Source organism: Sturnira hondurensis, unplaced genomic scaffold (assembly GCF_014824575.4).
Source record: "Sturnira hondurensis isolate 20B ecotype Veracruz unplaced genomic scaffold, ASM1482457v3 Scaffold0019006, whole genome shotgun sequence".
Lineage (NCBI taxonomy): Eukaryota > Metazoa > Chordata > Mammalia > Chiroptera > Phyllostomidae > Sturnira > Sturnira hondurensis.
In genome coordinates, this window is record NW_028091637.1 from 5,907,735 (window position 1) to 5,933,824 (window position 26,090).

Sequence of the window (26,090 nt, forward strand, 5' to 3'; positions counted from 1 at the left end):
ACAGCTCAGGGTGAGGGAGAGTCTAGAGGCAAGATTGGTGGATACTGTGATGATCCAGTGTGAGATCATGAGAGTAAGAACGGAAAGAAGATGGAGTTCTCAGACATTCGAAAGACAGAATTGGCAAAAGCTTGCTAAAGAAATGGACGCAGGATGTGAAGGAGAGTGAATCGAAGATGTCAAGGTCCTAGTTAGGGTGATGAGGGGTACAGCGTGGCAGAGTGAAGGGAAGAGAATTCATTCACGACAGGACTTGCCAAGTGCAAGGTGCCTATGAGACTTCAAGCAAAGGTTCAGGTCAAAATTTAGGTCTGGCACACAGAGGAAGCGGGGACTAGATGAAGCGCTTTGCAAGTCTCCAGAAAATGGGTGTGGAGATTATGTTGTAAAACACATTCCGGTGTATTTTGCCTTCCTAGAAAGTTTTGTGTCCTTTTCCTTCCCGAGGCCTTATACTATCGAGACCAGGCCATGAGGCTGAGGCTTATGAAAACAAGGGAAGCTGGGATGAAGATCATGTGAATGATCATCTGGGATCAAGATCATGTGATCAAGGAGAATGTGAGGAAAAGGCCATTTCTAGACAGAGAGCTGGGAAGTCTTTCTGAAGCACAGAGAAAGCCTGACAGGAAGATAAAAGATGAGAAGTGGGGGTAAGCATCTCCAGCAGAAGTGAGCCTCGGGAGTGGACAGAGTTAGGTGGTAGAAATACACAGAGGACTTGACCAAGAAATCCAGATGTAGTCAAAAAAAAAATGGGAAGCTTCATAGAAGTTTTGTGATCATCATGACACTATATCCTAAATGGTTTCTATGGGCACCTAACAAAAGGCTTATGAGGATGAGCCTTGTCAATTTTGTTCATTCTAGTATACTCAGCAGCTAGAGTAGTATCTGATACCTAACAGATATTCAATAAATACTCGCTGAGTGGATAATTGAATGTTGGCCCTTGGAATAGAAGCATAGAAAAGAATGAGGGAGGAACCGGAGCTGGTGGGCTGATAGACTGGCCCCCGCTTGCAGGTAGTTAGTTCTGTGTGGCACGGATGGGAACCCACAGCTCCTGTGTGTCCCACTGGTGAGGCAGAAGATAGCTGAGGTGCTGGCGGGCGAGTTCCCCAGGCCATCACTGCATGGGGGGAGGACAGGTGGATGGACCATGGAGAACACAGCTCAAACCAACAATGGTAAGACAGATGCCTCAAAGCCACAGAGATAGGTCACCCCATTTATGACCTGCAGAAGCCAGTACAAGAAGGCAACATGCAAGGCCCCTGGTCCTCTCCCACCTGCAGGGGATTCTTAAGCTTCCTCCCGCCCCCAGTCGCTCTCTCGAGAAGAAGGAAATAGAGAAGAAAAACTCTGAAAGAGAAAGAAACTTTTAGGCCAAAAGAGACTGAAGTATGTGATCATGGTTACATCCATCATTTTCTGCCACTAGCAGAAACTAGGATTCAAAATGAAATGATACATGATTATAGGAAGTAAACTTCCCATTTTGTACAAATGATTTTTACCCAAAGTCTAATGAAAGTAACTTATAAAAGTAAAAAACCATGGGATGGGGCTGGACGAAGCTCACTAAGGGAAGAGCAAGAAGAGAAGCAGAATATCTAAACTGGAAGAGAAAATACGAAAGTATTTAGAGAGGTAAGGTGGAAACCGGGATAGAGAAACGAAGTGGAACCACAGCAAAAATAAATTAAAAAAGAAAACTCAAGAAGAGGATATGAACAGTAAGGAAGAATTTGCCTACGTAATAGCTGATAATTTGATAGTCAGTTTCTGTGGAGAAATTCACAATTTTTTATGTAATTTTAATGCTTTTCATTTTATTTTTTTAAATTACTTTGTTGTTGTTCAATTAGAGTTGTCTGTATTTTCCCCTCACCACTCCCCCCCAAACCCCAGCCAATCCCACCTCCCTCTCTTGCTTCCACCCTCCCCCTTGGTCCTGTCCATGTGTCCTTTTTAGTATAGTTCCTGAAAACCCTTCCCCCTAACTATCCCCTCCCCCCTCCCCTCTGGCTTTGAAATTCACCACTTTAGTTCACACTAACTAGGACTGAATCCAAACACCTCCACTGGGTATTCACAGAGTTCTTCCCCCCAGTATCGGCCTGCTTTCCCAGACCTTTCAAACCATATATAAAAATATAATGCACTGTAAATAAAAATACCTATTGCAAATCAGGAGACTGAACTTCCAGGTCTGTCACTAATGAGCTCAGTGACCTTGGGTAAGTCTCTTAGCTTTTCTTGGTTTGCTTTTACTTACCTATTAAATAAAGCATAAAATATTACCATTTTGTAAATTTGATTCTTCATTCTAAGTGAGGTGAGCTAGTGTATTGGAGTTTCTGCACGTCCGCTGATCTTCTTCACCCAGAGGTGACTTCCTTACCTAGCATTCAACACCCCATCTTTCTTTTGGGAAGTGTCCCTGAACGATCACCCATATTTCTCACTTGGCATTTATCCAGACCATCTGGAATCATCAGAAATCTCCTCTGCGCACGTGTCTTGGCTTGCCAAGTAGATTGTAAGTTACTTCATGACCGAGACCACTGTTTATAATTTTTTATAAGCCTTCACAATACCAAGCAACAGGCCTTACACGCAGAAGGTATTCATTCAACCATCCCTCGTCTCTTCATTAAACATAGATGGCAAATGTTTTCAATTTTTCTCTTTGGGTTGCTTCCTGCTGGGCCTACGGATGTGAGAGTAGTCCCCCAAACTGAACAAATTCACTAAACCACTAAAAACAAATCATCATCAAGTTTAAAAATGGGGATAGTGAAAGTAAAACAGCCTGCCCAATATCACTGGGAGAGAACTGGCAAAACCTGCAACCCTCGCGCAGTGAGACCACCCCTCTCGAAGCAGCGCTCCCCAGCCTCCCCGGTGGGGAGGTGCGTGAAGGTTGCAGGAACGTGCCGTATTCGCCAATGTCACCATCGGTCTAAAGCTGAGTGCACAAAACCCCAATAATCTGGATGGAACTGAAGTTTTCCATGGCTTATCCACATTTTCAAGGCTGGATTTTTTTTAACACTCCTCCTTATATTTGCGGGTGAAAATTTAAGTAGCACACTCTTTTGAAATATCTGTAACCACTTCTGTCTCAGGTATCAGATAGTACCTTAAGGGTAATTATTCAGTGTGTTTAACACACTACATACGTGGCAAGATGCCAACCATGACTTTGACCACTCGATGTCACAATACCGTCTATACTACAATAGCCTTTTATTACTACACATTTAAATAAAACTGCACCTCATTTTTCCCTGCTGAATTCTCTCAATTCTTAACTCTGTGCTCTCCTTGTGATCTCTTATTTTGATTTATAAAACCTGGAAATCTTAACACTCTCCAAAATCAAGTCTTGGTTCTTTCAGAGAGGGTAAGTAAACTACAGTACATAGGCAGGTACTTTATTAGTGAAGACTTCTCGGTTCTTTTGAAATCCGTGTTAATACTTGTCTTTACTGGTTCACAACGAACATTTTCATAGCTAAGAATAAGCTATCATGTAAAAGTGAGTAGCACCGACTCCATGAGATAGGAACCTATGTTTCTCATCAATTGTTTGCTCACCCACTAAATTGCAAAATTAATTCACAGAGGATTTTTTATGGTGCTGGGAATCCATCAAGTTATATTGAGCCCACTAATTTCTCTTTCCTTTCACTGTGATTTATCATTCGATTGCGTAATTGCACTATTGATGTTAGCTGCTATGGGAGAACATGCCACTATATTTGAAATGAAGCAATTACAATACCATAATAATGCTTAAGGGAAAAAAAGAAACATACCACTTTCTACCAAAACTTGTTTTGCCAGTCATGGTGCGGATGGAAGTTTTAAAACTAGTCACTGGTACCCAGTGAGTATGTTGCCAGCTAACTGCATGCTGTCTTCAATGAAATGGGATCATACTTCCTTCCCAGCTCCTTCATAAAGCTCCATTTTTTTCCTTTTAGTTACCATTTGATTAATCCCGAAATGAAAAATTTAAGTACACCTAAAATATTGTAAAAGAAGGTCTCTGTGGCTCCTTAAATCAGTGATACAAGCTTTGAAGTGAGGCGCTTCTCCGTGGTCCCTAGCAGACTGCAGGCCCCACAAGGCTCGGAGGCGGACTTGGAGCAGACGCTCGACGAAGTAACTTCCACGGACGGACAGACGGACTGCTGGCGCGCCAGTGAGTGTCAGGGTAACAAGCTGCAGCAACGAACTAGTCTCCAACATAAGCATTGCTCATTTTATATAACTGATGCTATCTTACAATTTATGCCACTTTCTCATTGGCACAGTGGATTCAAACACATCAATCTATTTAATCCCAATGCCTTGCAATTGGTGATATTTTCTCACTAATTTATGCATGAGTAAAGGGTCTCTGGGTCCTCAAAACTCCCTCACTGACTACAGATCTCCTTTTGTTTTTGCTGAGCATAGCCTGACAGCTAGGTTTCTACAGTTCAAAAGATATAGTCTCATGGGTTTGGAAGGGGGTAGTGAGTAAAGAGAGATGATACATGACTGGTCTAAAGTAGCAAATCGTTAAAATTGGGGGATGGGGACGCAAAGCACTTTCTATACTTCTATAAATGTATCAAATTTCCCACAATAGAGGTTTGATTAAAAGCTTAGAAATAAAATTTAGTAAATTCATTAAATGTTCTTTCTCTAGGTGTTTTGCTAAAGACAAGAGAATTTCTGCTGTAATATTTTAAACTAACTGTACCTATCAGCTACATGAATCTCATATACACTGACTTGTTCTTATCCAGCTGGAAATTGGCTATGTAGCTTTGCAGTGTAGAACTTAATAGAAGGCCCCAAACACTTAAGATATATAGGAATGGCTAAATCTCTTGCATATGACTTCACTGGAAGTGCTATACTCTGACCGCAGCACGGCATCCGTGTGTGTCTTATTGCTGCCTCATTTTTACAAAGTCAGGCAGGGAAACAACGAGCAAAGTGCACTCTGACTCCCTGTGTAGATGTAACTGCCTTCTGTAAGAGCTGTAACTCCAGGTAATAAGCTCCTCAACATAAACCGAGGCCTTGGAGAATCACCGTGCATCGTGCTGTGAAATTACAGCGGGGATCAGCTTCGAAGGCACCGAAGATGAAAGCGTTTCCTCCCAAAGAAAATCAGACTGAAGCTTTAGCTCTGGATTCCAAGTATGTCAGGACAAACCCACCTAAGAGTAGGGTGGGCTTTCCTTCTAAAAAAGGGGGGGGGGGATTTTCTGGAAACTCTTTTCAAGCAGTCAGAACTGCCTTTTCTTTGAGACCAATGTCTTATAAAATTTCCCCAGCTGACGCAGAGAAGGTCCTTAGGATCCTGGAGAGAAATTCAATGACCAAGTACCCTGGTCAAGAATGGGGGTTATGACCCTATTGCCTTGGGCACCAGCCCCAGGAGGGGAAGAAAAACACTGACAGGTTGAAGGGCTTCTTACTGGATCTGCTGCTCAGGGGAGCCCAGGGCCTGAGCAAAGAAGGGGCCACAGGCCACAGCGTGACGAAGGTGCAGAGGAAGGAAAATAAGAAACCACAGCAAGAGCCTCACTGGCACAGTGACCTGCACACACGGACACTTGCAGCGTTGGCATCCCTTTTTCAAGCTATGCTCAAATGTAAACTTCAGTATCAAAATAACTTAAAGGTCACTGGCAAGAAAAATAAAAGCCTGTATTCTGACTTGACACAGATTAATAAGAAAAATTTAAGGCACATATTATTCCCTTTTCCGAATTAATCACATTTTCATCCAAATTATCAACATCAGAATGCTAAGGAAATTAAGTATAAGCACTCACTGCCACTTATGCAAAGATCAGAATATAAACTTAAAGAATTGCAAAGACAGCTTTTTGACACCTCTGGTTTTGTAATACAATAAACTATGGGCTAGGTCTTTGGAAAATCAGTTATATTGACTTATTTTAATTTCAAGATACAAGAATTTAAATACATAACTATTTAATAGTGAAATATTACATGTAGCAATTAATATTTTCCTAACTTAATATGAATGCTCCTTAAGACCAGCAGGAATGACTTCAGACCGCCCTATTAGAGTGTATAACAGAGGCTGAAAGATTCACACTCACGTGAGCGAGCAGAGCCAGCTCCTGGTGACAGGTGACAGCGTTCCGGTTGGCTTCCATAAAGTACCTCTGTGTGCGCCTCCGTTCCCGCTCCAGTTTCTTTTCCAAGGCCAGCTGGGATGCAGATAAGCTATCCAAATACTTCATCATGACATCCGATATCACGGAGCTGACTTCCACGATATCTGGGCGGGCTTCTGCATCAGGAGTAAGGCACCTAGGGGGAGAGGCGTTAATTACCACACTCTGGTCAGGGTCAGGACCAGGCCATGGGGCTTGGAGGGCTAAGTTTAAATTCTACTGTGTGTCTACCATGGTGTTTGCACCAAAGAGAGCCTGGGGTTAAGATGGACATCAAGCATAGTTTTGAACCCAAGACTTTTCCCAAGTTTGGGAAGGAGAGGGGAGGCAGCACTGTTCTCCTGGAAACTGGACCGGCAGGCAGGGTTACAGGCTGAATATCTCAGGAGGCAGGACGGGGTCATCTTCTCCTGTGTGAATTGGTCATTTTCTAAAATCACCACCAACTCACTGGTCAGTGGAACGAAGAGGGCACCAATGACACAGGCCCTGATGACCACCCCTGATGCACCAATAGGAAGAAAGGTTTGTGGCAGGGTGGGTCACAAGTTATCGGTCTTTTCCAGCTGTACAGTGGCAACTGTTAACACAACCTGACCAGGTCTTACAAAACATGAAGTCATAAAAACAGAATGCAACCCAGTTACTTAAGGGGTTTACGATGTTTACAGTAAACTCTTCAAAAGTAGCTAATTTGGCTTGCTAATACTTTCTGTGATTTTGGACCTAGGAAACAACAACCAGCTTAGTAAAGGCAGTATTGTTCATGTCACAGCTAAACACTAGCAGAAGACCATTCTAGATGCCTGGGGGCCAATTAGCAAGATCAAGAGCCAGCATCGTGAAATACTTCCAGCACTCACTAGAGTATTTTCTCTATTTTTTAAATTCAAACGTACTAACTTCACTAAAGTTACGTGTGCTTTTCAGTAATATTTAACTTGTTTGGACTTTGAGAAAAAGATCTAATTTTCCTATCTTGTATTCGTCTTAGCAACCCATAGTTGATACAACTTTTGCCACTGCTGATGTCTCCAGGCAAGACTTAAGAAGCATCACACATAATTATTCTTCAGAACAGAGGTCAAAATAAGCCTCCGACTTGTTAATATCTAATTGCTCCTTCTTACTGTTATTGACCATGAGCAAACTACACATGTCCCAATCAGATTTAAGACATTGCTATTTTATGCCCTGCCTTTATGCTGCTTCTTTTTAAGTTGTACGGCAGTGGGCTTATGCTGTGGTTATGGTCAGCACTTACACATCTTCTGAATTCATACTCAATAAAAGTCAGTTTATGAAATTTAATATATACAAAATAAGACAGACTATGGACACGGGCACAGGCACATAGTCTGCGGGGTTCCCTGTATGAAATGAGAATGTGGGACCACAGCAAGGAGTGGCAAAGTCAATCTCCTTTCCACAGTACAGCATCATGACGGTAGAGAGGAGACCCCAGAGTTGCAACCTCCATGGCTGCAGGATGCACTTGGTACCTGGACTGGAGGTGCACAAGAGGCCCCCTGTGAATCACCCTCCAAACACACTGTGGTGCTGCCAGCCTGGTCAGGAATGACCTCTTCTTGGCCTTGGCCCAAGACACAGGAGGGCACATGCTCCACCCCGGCCCCTCCTTCCCTGCAGCAACACCCCACAGGGGAGGAGGGTAAAGGAGGAACACAGGCCTCCCCTGCTGACACACCCCACTGCCATACCAGGCAGGGGGCTGCGGCAATGGTGGTGCAGGGGCAGGAGACAGAGCCAGAGGCAGGTGGAGGCTCTGGGCATTGGGAGCAGGTAGGCAGGGAGCAGAGGGCAGGAGCTGAGGCACCAAGCCCCCAACACACATGCCCCTGCCCCATCACATTTACTTCTAAAAGACAAATTCAAACATAAAATTATTGACCTTGGGGCAGAGCCTTGGACCTGGAGCACAGGGCTGACTGGAGAGGGGGGGCGGGGGGTCCCTGCGCACTGGTCGTAAACACGGAAAGCTGGCTTTGTGTGGCAGTGACATATTTGTATTCAAGTTCCTTACATTTGCTCAGAATCACAAAAGAAGCTAAGTGTTAAATTTCACCTTTTCATTAAATCAAGTCCTTCCTCTACTCTTACTTAATTAGCAAAAGGGATTAAAGCTGGTAAAAAATGTAATGTTTGGTTGGTCAGGACCTCGTGTTGGTTATGACTGCTATGTGAGAGGAAAAAAAAAAAAAACCCTCCCAGCATCTTGGCCTTTCATTAGTGCAGATATCCTGAACTCTTAGTCTGCAGACATTTAAACTGATTAGTAGTTGAATTATCAGCTGAGATTCTTTTAAATCAAAAAGGCAACAAAAGCTAATTTTACAAATTACGAGAGTACACAGTTCTAGTTTATGGTAAACAGGGCCCAGAATGGCGCCTGTGCTGGCGTTTACTCGTCTCCTGTCCCAGAGCCGCCCCCACCCCACAGTTGCCACCTGGGAGATACAGTGTAGTGTCCTGATTAGGTCTGCAGGCTCTGAGTCACATTGCTGGGGTTTCAGTCCTGGCTCATCCTTCATTAACTCCGATCCTGGGCAGGACTAGGCATCCATAAAATGGGATCATCAGAGAGTCCAGCTCATTGAGCTGGTGCGCTGATTAAAGGAAGCCATCGCTGTGAAGTGCTGACCGGTTGCAACAGCTCCACAGATGGAGAAGAAAATCCACAGCTTCATTTCTCTCCCATCCCCTCCCACATCCATCCAACAGTAAGTCCCACAGCTTTTACCTCCTAACGAATTTTTGGGTCTGTGCCTTTCCCCTCTAATGCCGTGGCCATTGGCCTATTTCATCATCCCTTGCTTGGACTACTGAAATAGTCCCCTAAATGGCACGCTCACCTCTTGTCCACCTCTGTTCCACATTGTAGATTGCTACCAGAATAACATTCCAAAACTGATTACTTCTCCTCTGCTCGGAGTTGCTCAATAGCCCCTCAAAGGCCCAAAAGGACAAAATTAAAGTTCCCAGCATGCCACGCAAGCCCCCTGTTGAGCAGGCCCTCACCTCCCTCCACAGCCTCACCCCTCTCCTCCCCTCCCCCAGCAGCACAACCAATGCTCCTACCTGCCCTTTCTCGAATAGCCGTGGCTTTCCTGTGCTTTCATTTCTTCGCTTATTTTATGCCTTCTGTTTGAATCTGTCTTTTGCTGATGGTATCTGCCCTTTCCCAAACCTCAAGACTGCTTGCCAAAATCCCACTTTTTCCCTGAGTCTCCATTAGGAAGACTTCTTGGACCACCCACAGACTCGCTGTCCCTCTTCCATATGTTCTCACTGCAATGTCTGTGTTTAAGTACTTAAACTACTGCAATTGTTGTATTATAACTGCCTGATTCTGCACTAGAAACTGGAAACTTCTGGAGAGGAAGGACATGTGTCCCTTTCGCCATGGTCTCTGTGGTACAGCAAATGGAATCTCGGCCCTAAGAGGAATTCGGCAAATGAACTAACCAACTAAGCTTAACATCTAAGAAGTGACCTATCCATAACCCAAAATATTTGACCACAGACTTTGGGATTTGCAGGTACATCTCCTACCAGAAGTTCTAGTTTAGCTTAATTGCTTTGAAATGTCTCCCTGCTTAAGTATTCCAGAGAAATTCTTAAGAGCAACCCAATGCTTCAATGGCTCTATAATCAAATGGGCATAAAGTCATGTTCTAGGAGAAAACCTGGGGTGCTCCACTCAGCCCACCCACTTTGCCCCCATGCCAGCCACTCGGAGAGGCCAGAGGAAAAGAATTAGAGAGTGGCAATGTTGGACTATGTTTCATTTGTGTTTAAAGAAACAAAGAGTTGAAGCTGGGATGAAAAATGTAATGATCCGCTTGTCCTGAGAAGGGGCTTGAAAGCATTAATTTGTTAGTCTCACGACTGCCTCTGAAACAGAGGTTCAGCCAGCTTGTGTAACTAGGCAGAGAGAGAGAGAGAGAAATAAGGCAACTGGAATATTTTGTGCATAATAAGAAAAGTTCTTCCTTTTTTAAAAAAAAATAAACAGACAATACTCTCTTGCCAGTGTACTGGAAGGTAAAAGTAGTAATGCTGGTACTGCACAGAGCAATGAAGTGCGTTTATTTTCTGCCCCAAACTCTTCAGGGTTGCTAAGATATTCTCTCAATTTAAAAGCCTGTTTAAAAAAAATGGTTCCGATGACCAAATATGCTTGTCCACCACCTGCACAAATGGGTAAGAGGAAAGACGCCACAAACTGGACATACAAACTGGGTGAGCCGTGCCCGACAAGACGTAGGAAGTAAAAGTGAGAAGACTGTGTCATAGATGAAGAAAGAGGATATATGTGACTGGACGCAACACCACGTTTAAAATCAGGAGTGAGTCTGGTGGATTTTCTTGTCAATGGGGCCTCAGCTCTCCAAAGCTCTATAGCATTACTAACACCTGGCTCCACGCCTGGTTTGCTGAGTCACAAATGATCATTAAGGACACTTTTGTCTTGATGTGTCCCTTGTAGCCATTGCCTGAAGGAAACAGGAAATTGAATTTGTTCTCTGACTCTTTGGGAACTAAATTTTTAAAGACTAAAAATCCAAAGCAAATTAAATATGCGACTGCATGCAACTCATGACTGATTTTGTTTTTTATATCGAATTTTCCAAAGATAAAACTTTATTTGTGGTGTGAACCCAGACAATGAGTCTTGAATAACTTTAAAAGAAAACAACATCTGTTACAGAATACAGGCTGCAATCTTAATTTATAGTCGTCTATAAAACTAATTGTCAGCTCTTATTATGGCATCTTATTATTTTGGATAAAAACTATCCTCAAAAACATTTAATCTAGAATCTCTTAATAGTGATCATTCATTCTCTTAAACCTCCCGGTGACAGGGAACTCACTCCCCCCCGCCCCCCCAGGAGCTAGCTCCATTCTGTATTATCTCTACTTCTGACACACACTTCCTAACAGTGAGCCGACCTTGGCCTCCAGGGATTTCTATCCACGGTCTCGGCTCCATTTTCTCAAGTCCCACAGAATAAATCCAATTGCTTCCATATTTTCAATGTCATTACATTGTTCCAGTTAACTAAAGTCCTTTTCAATCCTCTTGTGATCATACCCCAGAGCTTGTTGACTCGATGCCAACCCTTGTTGATGGGGAGACGTGGGGTTGTTTCCTCGTCTCTCCATCAGCACCAGCGCCACCCCAGTCAAAGCCATCACCATCTCTCGGGGGACAGCTGGACCTCCTTCTCCCTCCCACACTCATTCCCTCCAGTCTGCCCCGCCATCCAGCATGGTCTTTGCTAAAGAGGAAATTTTCACTCAGTCCCAGCCTGTTCATCACCTTTAGTCTGGTTCCTCAGTACTCGAGATAAAAATTCAAAACTCGCAGTGTGGCCTCCAGAACCTGGCTGGTGTGGCCCCATCAGCCTCCCCGGGCGCCATCATTTGCTCACTATCCTCTCCCTGACTTAACACGCTACGCCACTAACTTCCTTCAGTTCCTCAATGCAGCAAGCTGCGTCCCCTAGGAAAGCCTTCACAGGTGCTGGCCTGTGAAATGCTTTCTCTGGTCTGCTTCCTGTTTGAGAGTTAGTCATTGTTCGGGTCTCAGATTCCACGTCCCTTCTCTGCAGACACTCTTCCCGAATCCCCACACTCAGCCAAGTTCTTCTAGAGTCTCTCATTGCCCCCTTTACTATCATCCTTCATCGAATTTACCACCATTTGCTTTATCGACTTAACTCCATAAATATCACTATTAATAAGAACAGCTTCATAGTTTCATTGAGTGCTCGCTGCATGCTGGGCTCTCTGCTCAGGGCATCAGAAGCATTATCCCATTTAGGCTTTGAAACAAGCCGATGAGTAGTTATTGCCGCTACCTATTTATCACAGGTGAGAGAAATGAGGCTGGGAACGCTAAGGTGGGTGGTAGAGTAGGGATTTGAATGCAGTTGATCCCAGAACCTACTGATGCTCTTAACCTTTTCACAATAATGTTGACATATGACGCTTCCATTAGCCTCACAGCTCCAAGAGGCATGGCTACCAATAGCCAGGGAGCCTGTCAGAAGCAAATTAGAGTCCTGTTTGCCTGGTGATGCAAAAATCAGAATCATGTCTCTGTTCTTTCCATCTGCACTACCCCTCCCCTGCTCCCTGTGGCAATCAAATTTCTTTGAAAAGGAGAAATTACATAAGTAAATCTGCTACTCGTGTCTTGACACCTCTGGAGACTTCTTGAATTTTTAAGGCACTTCACAGAAAACAAATAGCAGAGAAAAGGAACAACCCGTGGAGATGAGCACTTTAAATACATTTGTCTGGATTCATTAGCAACAAGGCACACTCAGTACACACAGAATTCAGACGATTTAGAAAGGGGTTTCAGCTCATTTCTCACAACTGCCAGTGTTGTTTGGGATGTACCATGTGCTGAGCTCTGCGCTAAGTGATTTGCAAACACTACTTTGTAAAATCATCACACCAATCTGATGAGGTTGGTACTAGAAGGGTCCCCATTTACTGAATGAGGAAACAGGGGTCCAGAAAGAGGGTTCAGATTGTTTGTTCAGGGTCTACCATTAGTGCAACTTAGCCCCCGTGGGGCCTGAGGCTCTGGTTCAGTAGGACAGCACTGTGCTGGACAAGGAAAGACACCAGATATAACCCTGTGAACACGGGATGAGTACCTGTTAGTGCCGACGATGGGCCAGGAGGAGAAGCCAAAGGGAAAGTGGCCCAGCCACAGTCACAAGTCTATGACATCCCACCAGAGGGGGTGCTGAGTGCCAGGACAGATGCAGAGACGAGCTTTCAGGGAACTGGGCAGGGGTGCAGGTAAAGATTCTACCTGGGGTGACTCTAGGGTTTCCACGATAATGGTGAGGATTTGACTCAGTTCAGTGAGGCAGAGAAGTAATCTTGGACCGACTTAAGTGCATACAATTGTCTAGAAATAACAATCAGCCAGATAAGTGAGAGTCACTTATTCACACAACCCGTGTTTGTTGAGGGTCTACTTTGTGCCAAGCATTGCTTTGGGCACTGAACAGCTACGAGCTAAATGAAAGAAGTCCCTGCTCTTGAGCTTTCATTCTGGTGGGGATGGAGAGACAGTAAAGAGACAAGTCCACAGCCACGTGTGTAACATGTCAGGGGGCTGGGCACTGTGAGCTTCACAAAGCAGGCAAGGGGACGAGAGGGTGTGGAGAGGCCTCGGGGGCACCAGGGCAGGTCTCCTGGCCGAGGTGCATGTCAGCAGGAACCCAGGGGAAGCGAAGGTCTGCGCCATGCTTGTTTCAGAGGGGAGAGTTCTGGAAGAGCAAGGACAGAGATCCAGAGAGAGGAGGCTTGTCAGGATGAACAGGGAGTTCCCTATGCCTGGAGGAGGGACGAGGGGAAGAGTGGGAGAGGAAGGGAGGGAGGTCTGCTGGAACAAGCCCTGTGGGGTCATAACTTTGCAAAAGGATAATGCCTTTCATGAAACTCCTGCAACAGTGATAGCTGGACAAATTCTTTCTTCCTTTGAGAATTTATGATACAATATAACACTACTGATTTAAAAGTCAAAATGAAAAATACTTACACTTTCATCATCTAACATGGCCTTTTTCCATTTCATAGGTTCATGTCCAGCCTTTTTTCCACATTCATGCATATTTTTAGGGTTTCTGTCACAATTATAAACAACTTTACATCCCGTTGTACTTAGGTTCATATTGCACGTGTCTTACAAACTGATACAAAGCCTTCAGAATCATCATTCTAGTGGTTGCATAATATTTCAAGTGACTGTATCACTTCCTATTGGAGACCGTGGCTTCTAAATGGTCACTACTACTGATGACGTGCAAATATTTTTCTACATTTGCATCACTCGGGAGCCCTTCCTCTGTGAGAATATTTACAAAGTGAATCTTTGCAGACGTGAGGTATTTCTTGAGAATCCCTGCATGTTCACAGTGAGGAGACTAATTACCTGCTGATGGTATCTGTCACTTTCTCAGAGTAGATGCCTTCTGGCACTGGTTCATAGACCGCCTCCACTATCTGCAAAACAAACAGAGTGGAGCCATGGCAGTAAGGGGCCGTTGGTATCTTTCAGCAGAAATGCCGGGCTACCAGATGAGCGTGAATAATCATTATAGCTTTGTGCACAAAAGCTAATCAGGAACAAAAGCATCCCAACAAATACAAAATTGCCATCAATTAAATACTTCTTGAACTTGGAATTACATTCTTCAAGCTGGGCTCAAGTTAACCTCACATTCATATAAATGAAGTGTACGATAACATAATATGCTGGATCATGGGGAGTCCAAATTGCAGTTAAGAACAACAGACTGAAAGTAACTGGATATATTTATTTAATAATTTCTATAACTAAGGACAAATATAGGGGGAAATGTGTCATAGCGCATGACGTAGATTTAGAAGGAGAAAAGCATAACAAACTGGATCACGTGGTTAGTAAGACAACGCCTACTGTTAATCAACAGTTTGATTAAAATCACGAGGGTTCTATTGAAGAAGGAGCGGAATGGCACGGTGAGCAACCGGGGACCCTTCGCCCCCCAGCCTGCTTACTTTGGTAGCCAGGGAGAGCACGTTGGTGCTGTAGAAGGGAGGGTTCAGGGTGGCCATCTGGTAAAGGATGCAGCCTGCGGCCCAGACGTCAGCCTTCTCCCCGTACGGTTCACTCTTCAGAACCTCAGGGCTGGGTGGAAACAAGGATGTTAACAGACACTGAAAAAGGAGAGATCAGCACAAAAAGAAGTCCAATCTTTAAGCTATAGTTGGAAATACGAGAAAAAAACTGAAATTCTTTATCACTATTTCAAGCAAACATGTTAAAAAGTATCTTTGAATTCCCCCAGAATCACAAGCACAAGCTAGAAATTCCTTTGATGCCCTAGGTTCCAGTGGACCATAAACATTGCCTAGTAAGTGTCCAGGGAAGTTTTTATGTGCAGAAACAACCACCCCGCTGGGGCGGATGGAGTTATCGGCCCCAGTTCTTGACTGTTCTGGAGGTTTTGTACATCTCACATTTGCCGCTTAGTGAGCAGTATTTGTCACCCACCTCTGCCTCTGGTTGGGATTGCGTTGTCTTGTTCAGGCCAAGGGACAGTGCACCAGGTCAGGGTCTCAGTCTAAGCAGGACTGAAGGCCTCCACTTGTCCCTCCAGGGACTTCTATCCATTACCAGCAGAATGGCACATCCCAGGTGGCCGCTGCCCCTCCCCCCGGGCCCATAATAAGACACGTGGCGCAGATCTGCCCCAGACAACCTGTGAACCTGCAGCCTGAAGGAGAGCCAACTCAGAAGATCAACAGATCTGAGAGTCTGACAATAAACGCTTATTGTTGAAGGTCACGAAGGTTTTCTGGTGGTTTCTTATGCAGCATTTTTTATGGGGGGGAAATGGAGATCACATGGAGGGTTATCAGCAGGGAGTGGAAGGGGGAAGAATAGGGGTAAAGGTACAGGGAATAAGTATAAATGGTAGGTACAAAATAGACAGGGGGAGGTTAAGAATAGTACGGAAAATAGAGAAGCCAAAGAACTTATATGTAGGACCCATGAGCATGAACTAAGGTGGGGGAATGCTGGTGGGAGCGGGGTGCAGAGTGGAGGAGAATATGGGGGAGAAAAAATGAAAAAACCGTAACAGCATAATCAATAAAATACATTTAAAAAGCTGACTGATACAGCACTTTCCTTTGCTATTCAACTCTAACCTATAAAATAGGGGGGAGACTATACTGAACTGTGTTGCCGAAAATGACAACACCTATCACATACATCTTCTCTGAAATTGCATTTCCAACCCGGACAAGGAGGTCGTCAGACTTTAAAGAAGTTAAGCTGTGAGAGAAAGCTTAATGTGGAGAGGACTGCCACCCCCTTAGATATTCTGGACCAACAGAGGTTTCCTGTATCATACTTGTAGAACGAAACTCAGCACAGTGTCAAAAGCACTCAACATCCACACAGCCCAAATCAAGTAGCTTGATAATTGAGTTCTATAGTAGGTACTTAGGACTGTATTGAGCCCTCTAAATTAATGTGGTGGGAATTAATAGTTGCCTTGAATGGTGGATTAAAGTATAAGGAAACTTATGAATCAGTAACAGTAACAAAACATAGTTCAGTATTGCCAAAAATAACCAAGGAGTCGCTCTTCTTGTGAGATGATGGAGAATTTCTGGTTTAAGATTCACATTATGATGCCCTGGCTGGTATAGCTCAGTGGATTAAGCGCAGGCCTGTGAACTAGACGACCGCGGTTTGATTCCCAGTCAGGGCACATGCCTGGGTTGCAGGCCAGTTCCCAGCAGGCGCCAGTTCCCAGCAGGGGATGCACAAGAAGGAACCATATATTGATGTTTCTCTTCCTCTCTCCTCCCCTTCCCCTCTAAAAGATAAATAAATAAAATATTTTTTTAAAACAAGAGTCACATTATGTATTTGCGGAGGGGAGTATGGTTTCTAGGTCTCTCAATCAAGCATTTTCATATCCAGTGTTTTGGGATTCAATAATATGGCAGTGGAGGAATCCAGGGCAAAATTTTCAGGGCTCTGCAGGTCCCAAGTGAATAAACATGCGTCTCCTGTTATCCCTCGATCAACTGCTCACATTTAAAAACAAAAAATGCCTGGCAGCCTCCATAGAAAAATGTTCGTGGCTCGCCACAGACAAATTTCTTATTTTTTTAATCTCCTGAGAACTCAAAAGTTGTGGTTCCTCTTTCCAAAAGGCGGTGGGGCAGGTGCTCTGAGTCCCTGCCCAGGGCCCCCAAGACCCCCTTTTGCATGTCCTGTTTCCGGTGTGCTTCCCTCTCTACAGGAGCATCTGTACCTCTCTGGAGGGCAGACTTCATTGCCCCTCACAAGATGACTACTCAGTGTGGGGGGAAGGAGTTGTAAGACGAGAGCGGACTCAGTTTCTTTTTCTCATCATCACACGTCCTCCTTCCCACTGGAGACCACAAGCTGCTCTCCTTCCCACAGGCGTGCCCCCTTTGCAGAGGAACGCCCTTCAGGCCCTCCCATCCAGAGATGGGGTCTACATCTCCACCCCTCAAATCTCGGCTTGACCATGTGACTTGCTTTGGCCAAGGAGACATCAGCTAAAGTGATGCAAGGAGACACTTGGAAAGCACTTACTTACTCTTTGGGACTCACTCTCTCTTTCTGCTCTTGAAAACCCTATGAGCACCACCAGATGACTGAGGCCAGGCTTGCCACTGGCGGGCCACCACCAGACCTGCGAGTGAAGCCATTGAAAACCAGGCGGCCACAATGCCTACATGAGCCCAGTCAACCCTCTGCTCAGCCATCCCAGCTGAGACCAACCCAATTTGCCGGGACACAGTGTATTGAGGGGGGCTGGGGTGTGGGGAATGGTTATTGTATTAAACCCCTAAGTTCTGAGGTAGTTTGTCAAAGTCAACTGATATAATAGCTTTTGCCAGATTCTCAAAGCTGTGCAAAGGTCTCTCAAAAAGACTGAGAATCACTTCTCTGGAAGGGAATAGGAAAAAGAAATAAAAGATGAACACCACAGTTGCTAACTATCACTTTGCTTCTGGGATCAGACTTTAATTAACCCCTAAGCTAAGAGTTTCATAACCACAACCAAAAGCAATGACAAACTAAAAATAGAATCTCATTCCTAGAAGGGACAACCAAACGTGCTCTTATAGCCTGAAGTTTGTCCCCCAAACTTTTTATATTGCAGCCCCAACTCCCAGTATCAGGAAGAAACCATATTTAGAGAAAAGGTCTGTACAAGATGAATAAATTAAGAAGATGCCATTAGAATGGGCCCTAATCCAGTACAACCGGTGTTTCAACATGAAGGGGAAGAGACACCTGGAGTGTGTCCATGGAACAACCACGCGAAGAGGCGGCAAGAGGGCCGGGTTTCCCCTGAGGCTGGGACGTGACATTTCAGAGAGAGCAAGAGGAGACCACGGATCTCAGACGGAATTCCAGAGCTAGAATCAAAGAGCTGGGTGAGGGGGGGAAACGGGGGTCGCTAACAGCCAATGGAGAAGAGATCTGGGTCAGTGTCAGGGCCAGCATATTAAAAAGGACTTTTAGTTCTCTGATTCTGGCTAGCAAACGTTCATCTCCCTAGAATGCCTTAAAAAAAAAAGAACTAACTTATCATTGTAAACTACCACAAAATGTAAATTTTGAAAGACTATAAATCATCTCTCTGAGAATACAAGATCCACTCTTTGTTCAGTCAAGGAAGCAAAAGTCCATATGAATTCACAAGGACAAAAATTTAACCTTAAGTGACATAATTAAGCCTATGTGCTAATAACTAGTTTATTTAGACTTAAAAGTAAGTGATGCTGTATCTTGGAATGGTTCAACATAGAGCATTTAGCAATACAGGATAGCTAAAACACACATGTGCATAGAGTGTGTGTGCGCGTGTGCATGTGCCTGTGTGTGCCTGTCCATTTAAGGTTTATGAAAGTGGGTAAAATGTTTGTGAGAAATGGCTCAGAAAACAATCGCTGTGGTAGGATAGGAGTTATTGAAAATTAAAGGGGATGTAGGCAGTTGGAAGGACTCAGAGGGCCCAAGTACCTGGGTGCATTTTCTGGGAAAGAGTGAGCAATATGACATTCAGACACCCGGTGAGATGAGCAGAGCTTAGCAAAGAGGACCATAGGCAGAATGACACATGGAGTTGCAAGATCCATCCATGTTCTGACCTTTTTCTATGAAACCCTAAAGGCATTGGTAGAATATGGTCTAGTCCCACTGCAGCCCCAGAAGGTGAAGGGCATTCTGATCAGAGCAAGTGGTGGTCTGTGCGATGGAAGGTGAAGGGACTGAGCTGGAGGAGGAACGGAGAGGATGTCTCCACTAACGCGATGGCCAAGGGAATGGGAAGAAGAGGAAACCCACAGCACAGGGGGAGGAGGATTAGGGAAGGGGAAGACCACCTCGTCTTTCAGGTTCCCAAGCATCCGGCTTGGGTAATAGAGTGAATATCGGTATCATTAACATAGACAGGGTGGGAGTGAGTTGGGGGTGGGAACAAGATCACTTTGGAACACATCGATCCACGCCTGTGGAGCTGCAGTTAGGGATACACAATGGGCACCACCACTCTGAGTGCTGAGAACCGCAAAGCCGACCCTCACAGGTTCTGTAGCCAGCACCGCAGAAATACTCCCACCCCACAGATGCCTGTTGCCATTGAGCAGATAATTAAAAGAGTTGATATCTAAGCATCTTTGATTGTTCTAAACACAAAGTCCTTACAGAGAAAAAAGAGAATTAGATAACACACTCAAGATCCAGGGGAAATACACTGTGCCACTGCAGGAGACTGGCCACACCTTTACGGCAGACTTGAGGGCCTGCCTGGACCCTCAAGGGCTGCATCTAGAGCTAGCAGCCTCGGCCAGCAAAAGCCCAGAACAGCAGTTCAATGTCCACTACTAAACAACTGCGACATCCAGGACATATTCACACCAAAACAAGTACAATATTTGAACTGAACAAATGCTGTTGTTTATTTGAAATTCGAGTTTCACTGGGCATCCTATATTTCAGTCTAGTTGCAATGTTCTTTGTGTGCCCTCCTTCATTAGTGCTCAAGTCATCCTTCTTACAGAAAAGTACACACAAAGCTAGTTAAGCATTAAATATGGTTTTGCTGCACTTACTTTAGAAAAATAACAGCAATGTATTCATGTGGGGCACTTGGGACATTTCTCTAAAAGAATCATATTTCTCTCACATTGGGTAAAGATATAGAGGGCCCTGGCTGGCGTCGTAGCTCAGTGGATTGAGCACAGGCCTGCGAACCAGAGTATCGCGGTTCAATTCCCAGTCAGGGCACGTGCCTGGGTTGCAGGCCAGTTCCCAGCAGGGGACCCATGAGGGGCAACCATACATTGATGTTTCTCTCCTCTCCTTCCCTTCCCTTCTAAAAATAAATAAATAAAATCTAAAAAAAATTAAAATATATATATTTTTTAAAAGATATAGAGATGTGTCTTAACACCAATGAAATCAATGATTAGAAGGTTGTTTTAAATATAAGCAGCATCTTAAGGTATAAAACACATATGAAAATATAAAATGTTAAATCCAGCCTCAGTTTTTGCAATGAGACCATTCATTACCTGTAAACGTTTTAGTTAAATAATAAATAAACTGGACTATGATCTGTCGGAATAGACTCATTGGCTCCACAGGTCGAGGCGGGCCCTGACTGGTTTCTAGATGCCAAGCCTTCCCACTGGGCCCCCTGCCACCTGTCGGTTACGGAGAGGTAGGTAGGATTCAGACTCCCGAGTGATGACTGATGGACCAGAGTGGCAAGACACTCTAGTTGGAACAATTATCAGTACACTTTCCATGAATGAGTGGTAGATGACTCCTAAAACCAGAGCTGACCCATTACTTCACTGATTAATGCAATGCTTCTTTCAGCTAGATAAGCACTTTATATGGAAAAGCATTTTAACTGGAAAATAAGAAGTCAAGTTACAGTCAATTTCCATCTCCCCACTAGGATCAGTGAACGCTGCCCAGATAGCACAATTGATTTTAGACACTTTATGTGACACTGAAATTTATTAAGAATCTGTTCATGAGATAATAAATGTACAAGGGCCATGAAAAACACTAAGTGCTACACAAATGCAAAGTGGCATTACTATGATTACATAGAGAAATCTGCCACCTTTCTTGGGGATTGCAACAATAAGTGGGTCAGATAAAAGCCAGGCAGCACAGCAGACACAGTCATGAAAACGGAACTGTCATTTCCTGAATCCTGAGGAGGTCTGAGTGGACAAACAAGCAAATATTTGACCTTTGGCCTATTCAAGTCGAAGTCGAATAGGCCAAGAGCCTCTACCACCCTCGACAAAAAAGGTTTGTAGTGGTGACAGTGCCACCAGGCTGTCTTTTCCAGCAGGTCCAGTTGGGGAAAATTATGTGTGGTCTCCAAACACTGGTGGCAGCTGACTCACCCCGCCCCACCCATGTCGACCTCCCTCCTGTCTTTGCTCCTGCTCCATGGCAACCTTCTCTGGCATGTTTGATCTCTTCGGCCCCAAGCAATCCCATCCTTTAACATACAGCTCAAGTCCTGCCTATTGGGGGAAGCTTTCTCTTACCAAGCCAGCAAACACACATGGCCTGACACCGAACAGTCTGCATGGTTCCCTAGTTGTATTTTCATTCATTCAACAAATGTGCATTGGCCACCTATGGTGTGCCAGGCAGGTGTTGGGGACGTAGCAGTAAACAGAACACCGTAAAACTCCCTGGGCTCATGGAGCTTACATTCTACTAAGAGAGACAACTAACGTATAAGTAAATAAATAAAAGTTAGCAAGTCCTATGAAGAAAATAGGTACTTAAAAGAAAAAGTGTAAGCCCTGGCTGGTGTAGCTCAGTGGATTGAGCGCGGGCCTGCGAACCAGAGGATCCCAGTTCGATTCCCAGTCAGGGCACATACCTGGGTTGCAGGCCAGTTCCTGGCAGGGGACACACGGTACATTGTGTGTTTCCGGCAGAGGCAACCATACACTGATATTTCTCTCCCTCTCTCCTTCCCTTCCCCTCTAAAAATAAATAAAATTTTTTAAAAAGTACAAAAAAAAAAAAAGAAAGAAAAAGTGTATCTCATGAGTTAGCATTTCATTGTTCGGTGGCATAAAGAAGCTATTGCACCTTTGGAGGGACTCAGTGTTTGCATCTTCAGAAGAAAGAGAAAGTTGTGAGGCATGTTCTGTTCTGGAATGCCGTGTCCATCAATTAAGGTTTAAAACATCCTAATGGCAGATAAACCCACAGTTTTAAAACAAAGATTAAATTCATTTTTCAGTATAACAGCAACATTGAGGATAGCATCAACATTATGTTCAAAATTATTGATAGATAGGCTTCAACTCAAAAACAAATTTGTGAGTGCATCAGCAATTTTTGATGATGTATGACTTTGGTTGACTTGGAAACCGTTTTCCATTTGAGATTTTTAAACAAAAGAAAGGACTTTTATTCTAAAAGACAGCTAGCACATATTTCAAAGTCATTTTTTAGAATTCATTACTTTTATTTGTAGATGTCTTAGACTGAATCCCAGTGTGTTCCCGCATAAAATGCTGGGCAAATAGATTCTAAATCTGTACCCATCTGTGGCTGAAAGAGAAAGGAAATGTTTTCTTCTTTCAGATTTAAACAGACGTTCCATAGTTCCGTAACTCTGGATACATGAAGCCCTTTGGCCATGGCTCTCGCGGCTTTCTCGTGAAGGATTTTACTCTGCGTCCTGATTCCCAGTAAGTAAACCATTTGCTGAACCCCAACAAAGAAAGCACAGGGTCAGTGTGATGTCAGGAGTATAAAGAAGCTTCTGAAGCCAGTACCTGCATCTCACAGTCATCTCGACTTTTGTGTTAAACACTCTGGGGATTCCTGGGAAACCTGTGCCGAGGAAATGGGAGGGAGGGATCAAAACAGGGAGATTCCTGGCCAGAGAGCGTTGGCTAATGACTGCCTGGTTGACAACGAGCTAAGAACCACTGCATGATATAATGCCGAGTCCAGGGCTTCACATGAGGAATCTTCAAAGTAACTTCCCTAAAATCAGAATGTAGAATAAAAAATGTAGAGGAATAAAGAAGAAAGATATTTCCAAGAACAAGAGAGGAGGAATTTTAAGCCATATTTTGTATCAACTGCTCTTTGCTGTCTGCAACGGACGTGACAAGAAGCTTGTTTTCCCGGCTGCTTCGTTGTGCTCACATTCTGGTTTGCCACAACTGATTACCATCTCTACCAATCTGACTACAAATTAAATTTTTTTTACGAACAAACAGTTGTTCAATTCATGACTCAATGCAAAACACGACTTCTAAAAGTCAAGGAATGCGGGTCCATTTTCACTACCATTTGACCTGTCCCAAACTGCTGACTTCCCTCCTCCTCAGGCAAGGACTAAATGTCTACCTCAACTTCTCCTCCTCAAGCCACTGAAGTGGAAGGCAGGCAGCTTTCGCTTTCTACACAAGCTTCTTCCTTGAAAATGTCCACATTCCAATTCCCAACCCTGCTAAAATTAATCCTAACAATCTGAACATTTATAAAAAGAATCACTTCTCTCTTTAAGTACAATAACTACAGATTTCCAAAACAAAGAAATAAAGCACCTTATTCAGTTCCACGCTCATTGTGTTCCACTTAGAAACTAATTGCTATCAGTGCGGCCCATGGATGCCAGCTCCCAGCTGAGAAAATAAAATCAATTCAGCAAAGAACCTGGTGTGGCTGAATGGAATGACACCGTGACACTGTGAGATGATTTTCTTTGCACTTCAGTGTCCTTTCTCATGCAACAGGAAAATGACCTGTACTGTGTGTTATAAGGAATGCCAAATTCAACACATTTTCAAGACATAAGGCCCAGAACACCATATTTACTCAAATAATTGATGCTTCAGCCCTTTTTTCAGATGTTGGCAGTTTAAATGGGAGAAAGGGCAAAAGAAAAACAGAAAAAGTGGAATAATGATTGTACTTGGCTTTGTTTACCACATTTAGAAATTGTCACCTTCATTTATTGTACTGACACTGGGAGGTTCTGTGGTTTTAATATGATAACCACATCTCTTAAACAGTTTGCTCTCCTTTCTCAAAATCATAAAAAGTATAAACTAACAGGCTTTGTGAATGAGTTCCTTTCTGAGGAAGAAAAACAGTTATTCCTGAGAGAAAGTTCCAAGAATCCAGACAGAATCGTTACAAAGTCCATACAAGAAGAAATAATAAAGTGAGTGAGGGCCAAAACAAAAATAGGAATTCACAATATTGCAATACAATAAAACAATGGAAATGTTTGAGATGAACAAACCAAAAAGTATTTAGTATATGATAACCACATCCACTGATAAAATGAACAACTGAAAATAAAGGTTTCCAAACCATGCAGAGCTGAACTAAATTATACAAAAATAAAGGAGAAACTGTTATAAATATAAAAGTCACTGCTATGAACTGAATGTTTGTTTGTGCCCTCCTCCCCCGCCCCCCGCCCGCCCACAGATCTGGACACTGAGACCCTCACCTCCAGCATTGCTAGTGTTAGGAGAAAGGGCCTTTGGGAGATGCAGGCAGAGCCCTCCTGAATAAGATTGGAGCCCTTTAAAAAGAAAACCCCAGAAAGCTCTCTTGTCCCTTCCAATATGTTAGGACATGGTGACAAGGCAGCCGCCCAAGAACCAGAAAGCAGATCCACCAGGCACTGAATCTACCACTCCTTGCTCTTAGATTTCCCAGTCTCCAGATGACGAAAATAAACTTCCATTGTTTATAAGCAACCAGTCTACATATTCTGTTCTAGAGTGCCAGGGTGACTATGATAACCACTAAAGAAACACACACTCACACACACACAATAGCAGTGGGAGATCCTCACACACTAATTTATCACTGGCATAACTAAGGATATAGAATATCTGAATAATTTCTCAATAAATATACTTGAATAAACATATTGCGAGCTCTGTGGCCTAAAACAAAACCCATTCACTTCACAGAATCTATAAAACTTGAATACATTTTACTACTTACTATGTGTAGCGGACCATTACTTTGGTGACTTGCCAAGAAGCACTTTTATGGGTGCGCATGTCCTTGTATAGTCCCTTCATTCATTATCTCTGGGCTTGGCCTTGTGACTGGCTTTAACCAATGAGACATTCCAAGAGTGATGCCAACAGAGGCTTGGTACAACGTGCTTATATACGAAGGCTGTATTTTTAGAATTCTAAATCTTGGGATGCTCCCTCTCAGATCCAACTACCATCCTGTAGGAAGTGAAGTCCAATCTACCCATGTAACGAAAACACATGGAAAGAAACCAAGGACCCGGCCAGTAACCACAGTTGAGTTCCTAGACAAGAGCTAGTACCAACCCGCCTTGGAAGAGACGCTCCCGCCCCGAGCTGAGCTGCACGGAGCAGAGCTGAGCCACCATTCCAAACCCCCTCCAAACTACCGAGTTTGAGCAAATGATTATTGCGGCATGAATCTAATAATCTGGGGTGAATAATTTTCTGAATACAAATAATTTTTGAATTTATCCAGAAATACTGGAACTGTATAAGGTATATCCTATGACATAATAAAATTTAAAAAATAAGCTTTTAACAAAGAAAAAAACACCAACGCTTTGTAATATAAAAAATAATTTTATAAATTGTTTGTAAATAAAAGGGATCGAAATTATAATAACTAATGATTTATAAAATAAGGCTCTGGCTAGTGTGGCTTAGTGGACTGAGTGCTGGCCTGAAAACCAAAGGGTCACTTGTTTATTCCCAACCAGGGCACATGCCTGGATTACAGGCCAGGTCCCCAGTAGGGGATGTATGAGTGGTAACCACACATTGATGTTTATCTCCCTCTTCTTCTCCCTCCCTCCCCCTATGTCTAAAAATAAATAAATAAAATATTTAAAAAACATAAGGACAATGAGAATAATACATACAAAAACTAATAAATCAATAAATTTAAAAAGATTGAAATGATTCAAAGTATGTTCTCCAACCACACTGAAATTAGTTATCATTAACAGAAGGAAATTTGGAGAATTCAAAAATCTGTAAAAAAAAATAAACAACAGACTCCTATATAACCAATGGATCAAAAAAGAACTTAAAAGAGTAACTAGAAAATACTTTGTAATGAATGGAAACAAAAACACAACATAGTAAAATGTACAGAATATCTTAAAGCAGTGAATATAAGGAAATTTACATCTGTAAATGCCTGTAGTAAAACAGAAGAGAGATCACAAATGTATTACC

The 26,090-nt window shown here is 43.5% G+C and overlaps 1 protein-coding gene across 5 annotated transcripts in view; it reads right to left on the bottom strand.

Moving 5' to 3' along the window:
• NEK10 (NIMA related kinase 10) overlaps positions 1-26,090 on the bottom strand; it is a 186,657-nt gene that overhangs the window by 63,789 nt on the left and 96,778 nt on the right. For all 5 annotated transcript variants that reach the window (XM_037070713.1, XM_037070716.1, XM_037070711.1 and 2 more), the window contains exons 24-26: positions 14,817-14,946; positions 14,209-14,279; positions 6,144-6,357 (exon numbers count right to left, since the gene is read on the bottom strand). In XM_037070713.1, coding sequence (XP_036926608.1) covers positions 6,144-6,357; positions 14,209-14,279; positions 14,817-14,946 — 415 coding nt within the window. The remainder of the gene's footprint in view (positions 1-6,143; positions 6,358-14,208; positions 14,280-14,816; positions 14,947-26,090) is intronic.